This window comes from Fringilla coelebs, assembly GCF_963513975.1.
Source record: "Fringilla coelebs genome assembly, chromosome: 8".
Taxonomy (NCBI): domain Eukaryota; kingdom Metazoa; phylum Chordata; class Aves; order Passeriformes; family Fringillidae; genus Fringilla; species Fringilla coelebs.
Window position 1 is genome coordinate 10,046,589 of NC_140066.1, and position 15,174 is coordinate 10,061,762.

General features: G+C 38.3%; 1 protein-coding gene across 7 annotated transcripts in view; it reads left to right on the plus strand.

Moving 5' to 3' along the window:
• The window catches only part of LDB3 (LIM domain binding 3), a 112,992-nt gene that overhangs the window by 62,484 nt on the left and 35,334 nt on the right, over window positions 1-15,174 (plus strand). For 4 of the 7 annotated variants that reach the window (XM_084210664.1, XM_084210663.1, XM_084210665.1 and 1 more), the window contains exons 6-7: window positions 6,198-6,367; window positions 7,300-7,336. In XM_084210664.1, coding sequence (XP_084066790.1) covers window positions 6,198-6,367; window positions 7,300-7,336 — 207 coding nt within the window. Of the gene's footprint in view, window positions 1-654; window positions 859-6,197; window positions 6,368-7,299; window positions 7,337-10,763; window positions 11,655-15,174 lie in introns of those variants that run through there. The other 3 variants (XM_084210669.1, XM_084210666.1, XM_084210668.1) reach the window with 2 other exon arrangements.

Consider the following 15,174-nt stretch of genomic DNA (forward strand, 5'->3'; position numbering starts at 1 on the left):
ATTTATCATGCCATAGCAGCACTTCAGGCTGGCTATACAGAGATTTTGGGAGGATTTAGCCTTTGTAGGGAAAGCCTTGAGATTAAAAGGCACAACTACTAAATTTCACTGTGATTAATAACACAGACAGAAAGTACTGAAGCCTTCTAAATAATAGAGAACCTGATATCTGTTCGCTTCACTGTGCTTTCTAGACCTTTGTAAGACCCTTCTGAAAACACAAATGGATGACAAAAACGTGGGAATTCTCTGCACTGTGCATGTACGTCCCATGGGCATGCATATATACATGTGCATGTTTGTATACACTTAGATGTATATATGCATATAACAACAAAATTTTAGTGTATGTAAGTATCACACAAATACAGATTTTTTTGTGATATTTTAATACAGTGACAGCTATTTCACCCTTTTTTTCCTTTTTATACATCATAACCCAACCCTAAAGTGACATCCATTGGCCCAGCCATCTTTTCACTGTGGCTTGCTACTTATATTGTCTGTGCTCCCCTGATGAGAAGCTTTGGTGAGATGCCATGAACAGACGTGCACACTCCTCTCTTGGTGGTGCTTCCCTCACTTAACTTCACGCCTCTCTCCTTTCTTCCCCTCCCTTCCTTCCCCATGGAACCTCACTCTTGCATAACCCAGCACGGACTTCACGGAGCGTTTCAACCCCAATGTCCTGAAGGACTCTGCCCTGTCTACCCACAAACCCATTGAGGTGAAGGGCCTTGGCGGCAAGGCTACCATAATTCACGCGCAATATAACACCCCGATCAGCATGTATTCCCAGGATGCTATCATGGATGCAATTGCAGGCCAGGCACAAGCCCAGGGTGGAGAATTTGCTGGGTAAGGTTATTTCCTTCTGTGGAATGCTCTTTCTCTGCATGGTGCTTGTAACATCCCTACCTGCATGACACATTTGCTCTTCCTGGACTCTTTCTTTTTTCCTGGTGTATGTTACACATGAAAAATGTGTATCAACCCTAGACATTATCCAAAAGCACTTCCATGTTTTGAATTTAAAAGGATGGATCACTTGAAAATCATAGCATGGTTTGTTGTTGGAAGGGACCTTAAAGTTCCAAGCCCCTACCATGGTCAGGAGTACCTTAATTTACCCTAGTTTTCTGGTATTCCTCTTAGAACTGGTAAAACCCACAAATATACATCTAATGCTCTCTATATGATATTGGATGGCTTTTCATTCCTGACAACCATGATTTATAATAGTCATTATTATATGCATAGCTCAGAAAGGACAGAAAAGGGGGGTGGAATTTTTATTGAGATGTGAAGAATGCAAAATATTTATTTAGTGATCGCTACTGTTTTATTCTTCAGAGTGGAATGTTTTGCTGATTTTCCCTATCCCCAGTTTACATACAGTACATGTGTTTTACACAGATCCTTTGGACTTAGGCAAAATCCCCTGATCTTTAATAACTTGGCTTTTCCAATGCATGTTTCTGGTAATCTTACTTGATTAACTTATCCAGAATTGTAATAACTTTACTGAAATTACATATGCAATAAATGTAGGCAGGTTTCTCTCTTACCAAGTGCACTTCTCCCCAAAATAGAAATTGCCTTCCTTTGATATGACACCAAAATACAGGTATAGCAACACATTTTAATGTAGTTTCTTTTCCATATGTTAGCTGCAGGCTTATTCAAAATGAGCATGGTTTATGTATTTGCTTATGCTCCATTTTGCTGGCCATTTTTCTCTCTTTTTTATAATTATTTTTCTTTTCTGCTAACTTTTTGCACCAAAATTATTGTTCATCACAGCTCTCCCTCTTGATGGATCACAAGCAATACCTTTAGCTGGCTTTGGCCATGACTCAGTGAATCTCCACAGGTGTTGAGTAGACTCATAATTCCAATTAGTGAAGTACAAAGAAGTTCATTTGTGTTCTCTATAAGAGTTCATATCCTTCATAGGCATGGATTATAGGAGACATTTTATGATACATTGGCGCTTTCTATTAAATGCTGTAGCATTATATGATGCAAATAGTAATGTTTTAAAAAATTACCAATTTAAATGATCAGATGATTATAAAGTTAATGCTGCATAGGTGGATTCTTTCCATTTTATAAGTTTCCTTCAGTTTCCTCTGTGATATTCTGAACTTTAATTTGCAGTGGAAATCATAACATTCTTTAGCTTGTTTAATCGATCAAGTCTGAGTTAGGATTATGCTTAATGCGAAAGTATTTGATATAAGTTTTTGATATAAAAGACCAAAATGTGTGCTGATTTATTTTGTCTTAGTTATCAGCTTATAATTTGGTCTTGGTTCTTAATTAATAGTCTTAGTCCTTTTCATTTGTCCACAAGTGTCCGTAGGGTGGTAAGCACACTCAGACTGCGCATCTGAAAGGCAGACAGCAGCTGGAAACAGTTTACTATTTTATCAGTGATGGACAGACAGGGTTAAGATAGGAATTCATTTTCTAGTTTGACCATTTGAAATCAGTGATGTTGTAACTTCATGAGATCAGAGTCAGGTCTTGTCACTTAGAAATAATCCTCGCTTGCTGGATCACCATGGAAAACATAAAGGGTAGAAGGACAGAATTATTGATACTCAGACTCCATGCTGAAACTTAAAGGTAAAAAAATTTTGAATGCCCTGACTTTATATATTTTTCTACTCTTTGTTTTTCCATTTTAATTGATCTTGCTAAACCAAGAACCAGGAGCTAAGTGGTGGCAGTAAAACCATGTTGACAGTGCATTTTGAGTATGTTTCTGTCAAAACACTTCTAAATTCCACTATGCAGTTTTAGCCAAATGCACAAGTTATATAAAGACATACATCCAGCACTTTTATTGGGAGTAAGATCTGACAGTTGAAGTAGAAGAATCAATAATGTGATTGTAAAAACTAAGATCTTGCGTGTGCTCTGCAATAAGTCAACTTGGCTGGCTATTTACCAGTCTACATGAACTTTTGTTTGTTGGGTTGTGGGGTTTTTGCCTCTTAGGCCTTTTTTTAAAATAGTTGGAATTAGTCTAATACCTGATGTCACAATATTGTGTTGTATGTCTACATCAGAGGTAGAACACTGCAGTGTTCCTAAGTTATTACTTAATATCTACTGAAATTAAATCTGCATAATGCCTCCAGGGAGTGATTCACATAGTAAACCATAGTTTATAATAAACTCCAAAAAGTAAAATTCCTCCATTGCTACTTATTCAGAGAGGTTTGACTGTATTTAAAGTTTTTTTTAATGGCAAAAATGTGTGACTTAAATGATGATAAGAAAAAGGAAAATAATTTTTAATGACTCCTACTAGAATACCTTAGGCTCTAGATTAAAAACCTCCAACAGCTCTAACCCATTTGGGAAGAGGGTTTTTTTTTCAGTAGCATCAATTTAAAGTAATATGCTTAAAGATGCATGATATTTCTGCACATCCACACCCAGATGGAAAGAAATTAAATTACAAAGAGGTATAACAGAGGTATTAACATGGTTATGTGCAGTTTTAGGCTGCCTGTAAGAATCAACTGTCACATTTAGGTTTATGAAATGCTCATAATCAACAATGCGCTCTATTTTACACTTCCATGCTGAGAGGCTTATATGTCCTAGTTATTCATCCACAATATAATTATGTTTTTAAAAAAAGAAAAAGGCCTGCTGAATTAAAGACAGAGTTGGAAATACTCCAATGTATTGCATTAATTTAGTTCAATTTATATGAGCATGTTTCACTCTGCTGGGGAGGTTAATTCACCAAGCTCCATTTCCTGCCTTAATCATCTACCATAAGGATATTAATATGTCATATTAATGCCACACATTGCTACTGTGAAATTTGTGGTCCAGCCTCCAGCTCTAGTTTTTTAACAATGCTTGAGTTAATGGCATATCTGTACATAAACCTTTGAACTGCTTTTTTGTACATAGGTCATAATATAAGAAGAAAGCATTTGAGATAGAGGATTTAAACAGAGGAATTTTAACTGTCTCTGGCTGGCACACCATTGCTGCCACAGTGGTCCATGGTTGAAATCAGCAGCACCAGTGGTTTATTATCCACACTAGAACAGTGTTCAGCTGGGAAATTTGCTGTCCCATACAGCAGGTCTTTAAGCTTCCGCAAGATTAAGAAGTCAGTGTGGGGATATGAACTTAACTGTTGGCCCACATCAAGCAGTCACTTCTGGTATTCATACAGGGCAGGTTCTGGGTGTGAAGCACCCTGAAGTGCCTTGGGGACTTGAAAACAGGGTCACCTTTTGGGGAACATTGCCATGACAGAACTTTCAGCATAGCCAAGTGTCAGAAGCAGCAGAAGAACATTCCAGAGGGTGTTGCTGTGATTTACTGTTGGTATTACAGAGAATCTCTTTGCCATGCACAGACTATTCCTGCAGAAGGCAGGAGAAAGCTGAACTCACTGCTGTGCTTTCCTTCCTGCCTCAGCAAGCTCTTTAGCTGTGTGTGATGGGCCGCAAGAGGAGGACTACTGGTTTCTCTCCCCTCTTCCATCTAAAGAAGGCTACGGCACCACTTTGTCTATTGCTGCACACAGAAGCAGCACTAATGGAAATCACTGATGGCAGACCCTTCCCAAAATAAACAAGTCTATATTTTGCCTTCTGTACCTGCTAGTGTTTGGATATTGTAAGGATTGTGGTCTAGGAAACACAAGCTAAAAAAGGAGCTTGAAAATGTTTCTTCCTCCTACAGGCCATCTTTCACACTGAGGAACTTTTTTACATAACTTCTATGGTTCGTGGCAGAGCTTAAACTGAAGAGTCAAGTTTTTTTCTAAATTCACCTAAGCTGCATTCCACCGCACAGGTGATAGTGTGGGAACACACAAAAAAACTTAACTAGCTTGTATTTCAGTGGCTCCTCAGGAAAGTGAGAAGTTTGCATATATGGGGGTTATAAATACATGGTATTGTGTGTAAATCCATCAAACCAGTATATATTACCCAGTGCTGAAGAAGAGCAATATGTCAGCTGGGAAGTACTAATATTTAAAGCACTACATTTGCATCCCACTCTATGTAGGATGTCAGACATCCTGGCTTTTCATGAGTCCTCTCAGGCTTTCAAATCATAGACTCAGATTCTCTGGAGATTTTCTCTGCACAGTGGTATCTTAGCACTAACTTTGAGCCTGAACCAAGGAAGCAACTGTTGGATCAAATGGCCCTTAACTTTAAACAGAAGTGTTTCTCAGTTTTCGTGAAGTTGAGCTTGCTGCTTGCAAAGCTCTTTATGGAATAGCATAAAGCTGTTACAATAAATCATTTGCTTCAAAAATAGACCTTGTATTTAGAGCAGTCATGGAGCCAAGTTGCTCCAAGCACACATCATTCCCTCAGTGTATATTTCTGCAGCTCCATTAATAGTTAATTTTAATTCTGCCATGCAGAAGTTATTTTCGCTGGGGAAAAAATACCACCAAAACCTATGAAGTTACAAAGCCTGCTTCTAGCCTGCATCATAAATCAAAGCAAGGTTACCTCACTTGGGCTACAGACTTGTATAGCTTTGATTTTAGGTGTGCACAACTAGACATATCACTTGCAAGATGATTAAGCATGTTGTAAGATCCTGAGATACATTTTGTCATTAAAGGTTTCAGATGCTACTTATATATGCAAGTCTTGAGTGCAAGTCTAGACTTCCTGTGCTTCACATGTTTAGTAGACAATGAATCCAGACTATGGCAGATGGAAGTTTAATTCAGTTTGAAAAAGAATCATCTCTAGGAAAAGCTATAAAAGTCTACCTCATTATTTTTATACTGAAATACGGATTTATTTCTAATTGCAACCTTAAGGTACAGTGGTCCAATACTGTAATTTAAAGAAAACATGAAACAGTACCAACATGAAGTTGTTTTTATAAGCAATAATATATTACAAAAATGGTCAGAGAAATAAATGTTTTTGCCTGGCCTACTCTCCACATATTGTTTTAACCACTGCATGCTTGTGTACCTGCATTGGCTGAGGAATCATGAACAGGTATTTCCAAACAGATTTGAATGATAACAGGGCCTTTCAGAAACAGAATGGGCCATAATGTAAAATTGATCTATGTATATTTTTAAGAGTTGATCATTTCAAAGCTATGTAGGGGATGGCTGGGTGAGAAACTGTGACCAGAGCACTGCTTCCAACATTTCCCTTTCTGAATTGCAGTACCCTCCCTATAAAGGATCCTCACGTAGACAGTGCCTCTCCAGTGTATCAGGCTGTGCTTAAAACCCAGAACAAGCCTGAGGATGACAGTGAGGACTGGAGCCGTCGCTCTGCCAACCTGCAGTCCAAGTCCTTCCGCATCCTTGCCCAGATGACTGGAACTGAGTACAGTAAGTTGAATAACAAAACATCCCCCTCATCCTAATTTTAGATTCATATCTTTCCTCACTGCCCTGGTATTGGCCACTGACACTCAGGGAATACTCTTGTTCAGGCTCATGTAGTTGTCAGTGAGGGTGAAGATGGATGTAACTTCAGGGAACTCAGAAATCATAGTGAACAATCTCACCTTATGCTTTATGAAGAAAATTCTTTTGCTAGGGGCCTCAGCATAAAAGTGTAACAGATTGTACATTAAACTAGCATTTGGGACCCCACAGTTATTCCTGCTTAGAAATCAAGTCTCTGCAGTGCACTATTTGGGTTTCCTGCGCCTAGACGTACAGAGCTGTCCATTCTTTAGACAAAAATTATAAACATGTCGTGTCTTCTGAAACAGTCTTTTATAGAAGTGACTTCTGGAGATCAAAAAAAATAATGAATCGCCATTTGTATAGAATCTATGTCTCTATCAGCCCTGTTATCTAAACCTAGATCTGATATGAGTATCAAGAGCTTTAACCTTGTTGCCTATGGAAATGGTTTTGTGGCTACCTGGTACTAAGCTCACAGGTGGTTCCTGTTGTGGAGAGAAGGAAGGTCAGGGCCTTTTCCAACATCAGGAGGAAATATTTAGCATTCCTTCCTCCATTAATGTGCTGCTGCTGTCTCTCCTGCTTTGTACAAAACAGCAGGACCTCTCTTAAGAATCATTGCCTACAGCTGTGAAACATTGCTAATAATGAATGGGAAAGTAGTTGTAATAGCTACCTTCCTCCTAACATCCTCCTTCCTGTCCCTAGGGAACTGCTATCTTCATGATGTTCTTACAAAGTCAGTGTGAATGCACCTTTAGATAGGCTTTTGATAAGTTTCTAAAGAATTTTAAATACCATAAAGCTAGTTGCTTTCTGTTTTTTAACTGAAACATTTTTTCCTGCAGTGCAAGATCCAGACGAGGAAGCCCTGAGGAGGTCAAGGTAGGCAAGTCCCTGTGAAAAATACAGCTTTCTCCTTCCTGATAACCCAGTAATGTTTTAAAATGGCATTAATATGAGCTTTCTTTATTATATTTTTGTCCTAAAATATTCTAACACATTTACTTAAAAATCACTAGAATTAAAATTCAGTCATTGAGAGGCATTGGAATGAGAAGGATAATGAATCAGCATGTTTTTAGGAAAAACAGTGTAAAATTGCTGACGTGTATGTTCAAATCTGAAAGCTCTCTGCTCATGCAACTGTCCTGTACTTTATTGGGCGTGTGAATGTGATGAGTTCCAAGGCCTGTGTAACTGCTTGAATGTGTAAGTGGATAAAAAACATGTAATGTTGTGATAGCACTGAAATCTGTGAGCAATTTATTTGGATGACCCTCTGATTGACATTTGATTTGCTTCTCCTTAAATGATACAGTAAAGGAGTTGTTTCCGTTCATACCCATAATCATTGGTTTATGTTTTGTTCGGAATAAATATGACCTAAATTTGTAGAATATGGAAGCACAGGACTGCTTTTGCTAATGGATAAATGTATTTGTTTCATATGATGTATCAAAAACACTGAAAAAGAGGATATGTTCAGGGATATAATATGGAATTAAAGATTTATCATCATCCTGCATAGCCAGGAAATAGATGTATTAAATATTATTGTGTTGTGCTTAAAAACTGTAGTTGAATCAGAAGCATTCTGCATGCAATCCTTAGTTTCTGTTTGCATACTTCAAATCCCTGTTTCACTTCAGGTGCTCTAAGCCACCGGCTGGGTTTGTGATGTGTTTGGTACTCAAGCTACCTCATCTTTTTCTATTTTATATATTACTGCCCTGTGGATTCTTTAAAGGTTCTGAGCTTTTGATCACAGTGCAGGTTACAAATGTTGAATCAGTGAGAAAGAGATCTGCTGTCTTCCCTGTGAGAATACAAGAATGCTTTTAGTTGGTGTTTGCTGTAAGCCCTCCATGCAGTTCACCCAAGTTCATGGCTGGGCCCCTGAACATCAGGCTTGACATTATAGCCCTCAGGGATTTATTTCTTCCCTCAAATATGCAAGCCTAATTCTCATTACATGTATTGTGCATTATCTGTTTTGATGTAATAGCACGCATCCAAATCCTTATTATGATGGGATTTAAAGCATTGTGCTGAACTTAACATTGCCCCATTCATATCTGAGAGTAATATGTGGTTTTAAAGCAATAATCTCTCTAGGTCTGTGGCTTTGAAAAATACAAAATAGTGGAAACTTTACATGCTATGAGATATGTTGACAATAATTACCTGATAACACATCAACACATGTAAATTGCACTTTCTATCCAGTGTAATTCCAAGTACGTGACTGCATCCACTATGCTTTGCACGTTTTCTGCAGTCTTTAGGTATCGCTGTGTTATTCTTTTCTTGCCCAAGGATGCTTTTGGTGATGTTTAGGCACAGCTGAACAGGTTTAAGGTGTGCATTGATAGTAGAGGCATAAGGGAACATGTGTAGGTAGTTACACAAGGACAGCGCGACTGGTGTAAGCTCTGGTGCAAGGAATGAACTGCAGTCTCCTTCCTACCCCACTGACAGCACTGGCACGATCTGGGTGCTTGATACCCACCTCAAACACTGGACACAGTCCACTGGGGATTTGGCAGCAGGGCCCTGGCTGTGCAGGCATCCATCACTGTGGCCTCAGGCAGGCTGAGAGCAATCTCTCTCTGGTGCTTTCTCTTGTCTCTTTGTGCCAGCTCCTCAGTGTAGCCAGCAGGAATTGCATGGAATGGCAATCACGTTTCTTCCAAATACTTAGGAGTAGAGGGAAGAAAGATGTAGCTTATTTTTGGCAGAACTTTTTTACATTAAAATAGTCATTTTAGATTGCTGCTTCCAACTTCATGACATATGCTCAAAATAACCCATAAGCTTGGGAATTCGGGTGGCAGAACATTCCTGTCAGTTAATATTAATGAGTGTGTTGTATGACTGTCCTTTGCTCATGCTGCTGCTATTTTGAAGGCACACGTGAAAGTATAACTTGCTATGAAAACTTTTCATTGCTGGTGTGATGATTGTTGTGGAATATTTTCTGGAGAGATGGGATCCATTTCAAGCCAAACAGATGTTTCTGAATACCTTTTCCTTGAATGGAGGGGTAATATCTTCAAAGCAGTACTTGAGTTCTTAAATTATATGTCAGACCCACTGGAGCTCATATATTCTGGTGTAGCTGAAATAAAATGCCATCAGAAAGTTTCAGCTAGAAATACTTTATATCTCTTAATTACCTAAAAGCATAAAAAATAGTTTGAGAAGTTATACATCAAGACTCCTTTAGGACTGTTACTTGCATGGCACTGTGTTACTAAGCTCAAAAGATTTAGAAATATCAGTGAATTTGTTGGCATTTACTCTGTTTATTGTTTTGTGCTTTCCTCAGCCTGAGGAGTAAAACCAGCCCAGTCTGCTCCTTTCTGTTTGGCTGGTTTCACTCTCGAGTTCCACTGCATTAACACAATTAATTGTCTTGTGTTTTGAGTGTAAATAATGAGGAAAAAATGACCTTGTTTGCAATGACTGCAAAAAGTTTTGCAAATAATGAGAACATTTTCTTTTTCATTCTGTTTGATATACTTCTCCTTGACTGTGCTATCATCTCACATCTTCCTTCTTCCCCTTTTTATGTACAAAAGCTGAATTTAAACTATAGAGCATCTAGGAAAGTTTAAATCCTGAGAGGTGCTGAGCATGGCTTGAGCACCCCAGTCTGCAGTTGGGAGTGGCAGGAGGTGGCCATTACTTCACAGGACTCTGCTTTGAAAATCCCCTGTTGTTCTGCTTTGTGACACAAATGACCAGAAATATCTATGCAAAATGTCAACACTAATACTCACTAATTCTGAGGAAGCTATAGAAAAGTACTGCTGAAACCTAAGGTCATGGTCCTTGCAGGAAGGACAGCAGGTTATATATGGGCTGACATAAGTGTTAGAGAATGGAAAATAATTTGCATTTATTTTGCACTTGTATGAGTTAACTTTCACTGACTCCTCAGTTGTGTGAGAGGGAGGGAGAAGCCAAGAGAAACTGCTGGGAGGAAAACAATGGGATTACACTGCGTTTCTAGCAAAAGCAGCCCTGTAATACCAAGCACAAGTCAAAGAATAAGAAGTTATATCAAGTTACTTCTCAGAAATAAACCACTGCAAAACCTTTCACACATGGTCCAAAAAGCATCACCCAGCCTTCACTATGCTGATTTGAAAGCTGAGGAAAAAATCCAAATAAATTGCCACTGCCCTAGTTGTAAGGCAGGGGAGTGGTAGCCATGGTCCCTAACCCCTTTCTTTCTCCCTCCTTTCTTTCTTCTGTGTATGTGTGTCTCTCTCTGTCTCTGTCTCTCTCTTTCCTCATGCCACAGGGAGAGGTTTGAAACGGAACGTAACAGCCCACGCTTTGCCAAATTGCGCAACTGGCATCACGGCCTGTCCGCGCAGCTCCTTAATGTTAAAAGCTAAACGCCCCCGTCCGAGGGCAAACACTGAGTCCCAGTAACACATTAACTGCTGGCCTGACTTAGAGCCCGAGCCTGCCACTCGTGCAAAGATGTGCTGCTAGGCACTTGGTTTCTGCTGTTAGCCTGTTAGCCATTCACTGTCACCAAAGGTGAAATCATGACACAACCCAGGACATGTTCTTCATGATAAAGTAGCTTAGCTTTTTTTCCTTTATTATCTCAAACTTCAGTATACAGCCAAATGTCACTATTGTAGTCTCTTGACTTTAATTCTAGGAGAAAATGAGAGGAAAGTTATTGACAGTATTTCTTTAGAAGGAAAAAGAATGCCATTTTCAGTTTTACTGATGTAAAGATAATGAAGTAAGAGAAAGAAAGTTGAAAAGGAATACTGATTGGCCTAGACTTTGCTAAGTGTAAAACACATTTAGTTTGCATAGCTAAATGATCCTGCTTGAAATAAGATATTAGCAATGTGAAGTTATATTTCAATATATTATACTGGCAAAAGTCATTTACTGAAACCATTGCTGTAAGTTTTGTGTTGGAAACTTTATCATTATATGAAAGAGAGAGAACTGAGGTTGCTCAGGATCTGCAAGGAAATGACATTTTGCTAGAGGTAATTTAGGAGTGAGAATATATCATACTGCTGGTGCACTGAAGCTTTTAAAAGCATCTTGTAAGTTTTAAGGAATATGTTGCCCATTCTGTATTGCTCTTGCTTTGACTGACATTTTTTCTGTATATAGCAGCATGCTTTATCTGAAATAAAAGGTTTTAAAACTAAAATAATTCTGTGCCTATTTTACACAGTACTTTATTATGTTTTAAAACAATAACTGCTTCAAGTGATTATTGAAAGAAGGAGAACTTTTCTTCCCAAATATAAAATTTGGTTAAAAAGCCTTCCATTATTAGCTGTAATTATTATTGACCTGTAAGTTGTCTAAATTAGAATAAACCTGACAAAGCAGTTGAGTTAGGTACTTTTATCTGGTAGCAGTAATTCCAATAAAGGGATTAGTGCATGAGATCAGATTGAAACTCTTACACTTTTTGCTGCTTCCAAATTTGTCTCAGCAGTTCGTACAAGAACCAAGTTCATTCAAACTCCCATTTTTTTCTGTGTTATAGAAACAAGGAAACGCTACTGTTCATGGAGAATTTTGCATGAATCAGCCAAATACATGAGTGTTTAAAAGATTATCATACATATATAAAAAACCTAATTCTTCAGTATTACTGAAGAGTACATAAGCACTAATTCCTTTTAAAATGCATTTCACTTTTAGCTGAATACCAGAGCACTTCAGGACATGCTACTTAATTCACAGCATGCATTTATATTTTCCTTATGGCAACACAAACAGGTTCTGATCACACTATCTTATTAGTACCTATGGTAAATCAGCATCACTGCATGAAATAAGAGCAACATTTTAACTTTTCCTGATTGTTGCCAGGAGCAACCTTTGGTGAACCAAAGTGGTGGTGAATTTTACTTATGTATGGGAAATTTTGATAGAAATTTAAAATATCAATAGGCAATTAAGTTTTTCATAAACATAAACTTTACCTAAGCAAAACAATCTTCCAGTTCTAATTTTCAACCAAATTAGATATTTTTATGAATAAGGAGTAATACAGTCTCTTCATGGTAATAACAATTGTACCTCTTAGTGTTTTATGAATATAATACAGATACTAGTCATTCCCAAGAGTTCTAGTGCATGTGTTAGAATGAAAATGTCTAGATTATATCTCAATGTTTACACTTAATGTTATTTTGAAAGGTATTTTAATGATATAAATTCAGTGCATATAAACCGTGTAATTATATAGGCAATAGTTTTAATCCTTTTTTCTGTAGGATAAAATATGGAATCTAACATTCTCCAATCTTGTAGAATGTCAATTCTTTATGCAGTTACATGGGGAAAAAAAGCAATAGGAAAAAATCTTGAATATCTGGCAGCCTTTAGCATTGCTGCAATGTTAAAGACCTTTTGTGAAGGTGCCTTCATTAATCCTTACAGCAAGGTTTTTACTGTAGCATATTTCAACTGCTTAGTCCAGTCCCTTTTAAAAAATCTCACAAGTGATGGACTTTTTGTGTTAAAACTGTCAATCAAGTATTTCTATGTCTGTGTCTTTTCTTTTTTAATATTTAAACTAGTAATTCCTCAACTCTTACTCCTCAAAAATCTACTTTTATGTTGTCATGGTGATCTTCAAGTCCAGAAAATTAATGTTATGGATCTTTTTTTGTATACCTCTGAAGAGGCCTTGTTTTTGCTTGCTGAGGAGGAGGCAGATTTAGTCTGTAAGGCAGAGAAATTTGCCTGGATTTTTCACTCTAGTGCATATCATTGCTACTGACAGGAGCAAACCTGGGCCTGATAAAAAAGCATTAAAGCTTTGAAAAAAATGGTAGCTTTGTTCTAGTGAAAGGGCAAGCCTAGCCTATTATATTTTCGTATGCTCAGGCTTATCTCATTCTGTGTGGCTTCTAAGTGACCAACCCCATCTTGCAGTGTTTCCTGAGCACTTGAAGTCTGCTGTCCCACACAGGAAAATCAATCACAATTAATGGCAGTGAGGCTTAAAATAGGTTCCTCATTGAAGACTCAATGAGTCATGTAATTCTTTAAACCAGCACTGATGATGGCAGGCATATCTGTCCCATGCTGAATATATTTTGACCTGTGATGGCTCTGCTGAGCAGAGGACAATGGTTGTGACAATACTGTCTTCTAAATAACCTCCATGCCAAAAATAAAGTAAAACACAGGATATGGGTAGTCATATGCACCCCCTGCCCTTCCCAGTATTGCCAGTAAGGCATAGCATATAAGCATTTAATGAAGACACAGCAAAGCTGATGCCAGTAGGAAATCAAAACCAAAAGGCCTTCCAGGTAAATCTGCTTGTCTGGTTATGGCACAGGGACATGCTCCTTTTCTGCTGTGGTACAAGGCTGTTTGATCTAAACTAACCTGTCTCCTGAATCCTGCTGCCCTGCCTCCTGCTCCAGCAGCCCCCCCCCCGACCTCCTGCAGTGCTCAGTTTGCAGCAGAGGCACTGACTGCATGCAGTGTGTGCTGATGGGATGTGGCTGCAGTGTGGCTTTAGGAGAGTGGGTGTGACAGCTTGACCTCTGATCTTTTCATGCATGACAAAATGACAAAAGGAGGAAGGTTCTGTGGCTCCTTCCCTTGCCTCCCTCTCCTCATGCCTGACTGCACAGGAAGGACAGTATGTTTTTGCTAAGTAATACAGAGGTCACTTCATTGCAGTTTCTCACTCATTATGCACAACTGTGTGGAGTATATCTTCCAGAGCAAGGAACAAGTATTTCTGGGAATACTTTATCACTTTTGAAAAGTCCAACATCACAGAGCTTTGTGAAGGCTTCCTCAGGGGCAGAAGAAGTGACACCAATTTTTCACTTGTGCACTCCAGCTCCCACAGGAGCTGAGTTGATGTTGTAGCTTCTTTAGCTGGGTCTACCGTGAGCTTCACTGACTGGGATTACCATTATATGTATCAGAAACTTAAATGGATCCTTACACAAATTTGAGTTTGCAAAGAGTTAAAAAGCCAGAATTTTGGTATGATGCATGGTATTACCAGATACTTTCTTAATCAGTTTGCCTTTAGTTGACAGCTTTCTGCAGGATACATGAAAATTAATTGACTAAAACTTGCTCTCAAGCACAATAATATCCTCGTTCTATGGCTGCTAATCAAAGCCATCTGACACCACTAAGAAAAGCTAAGGCATCTTGATTTCCTTCCTTGGTTGGCCAAAATTTCCAGTGATTAACATTGCTGATCTGACCAATTACCAAAAAGCTCCTATCTGCTGCTCAAATTACCAGAATTGCTACTTTTGAAAGACATGGCCTATCTTTCCACAACAGCTTGTAAAATAAAGCAGACTTCTCTAGGTAGATTTCCCACTTAAAGAACATAATAAAAAAAAATAATAAGTACATCAATTTAATATCTTCTAATCTCTGCTTACCTTTTAACACCTGAAGAGTGATAAAAGTGTAGGAACAGTGAAATAACTCAATTGTCTCCATGGAATCTTGAGTGAAATCAGGAGAGAAAATTGATCAAATATAAAGTCTTTCTTCCTCTAAATACTCCTGGAGCTTCTACAGGAAAAAAAATTATTAGGGCATCATAAATCCCTTGTTTCCACGTCAGTTCCCTGTAGAATAAATTGGTCAAAGACAGTGTAAGGTACAGTGTATCCACTTTAATGTACCCACTTAAAATTGAAACAGTGAAGCTTCCATATGCA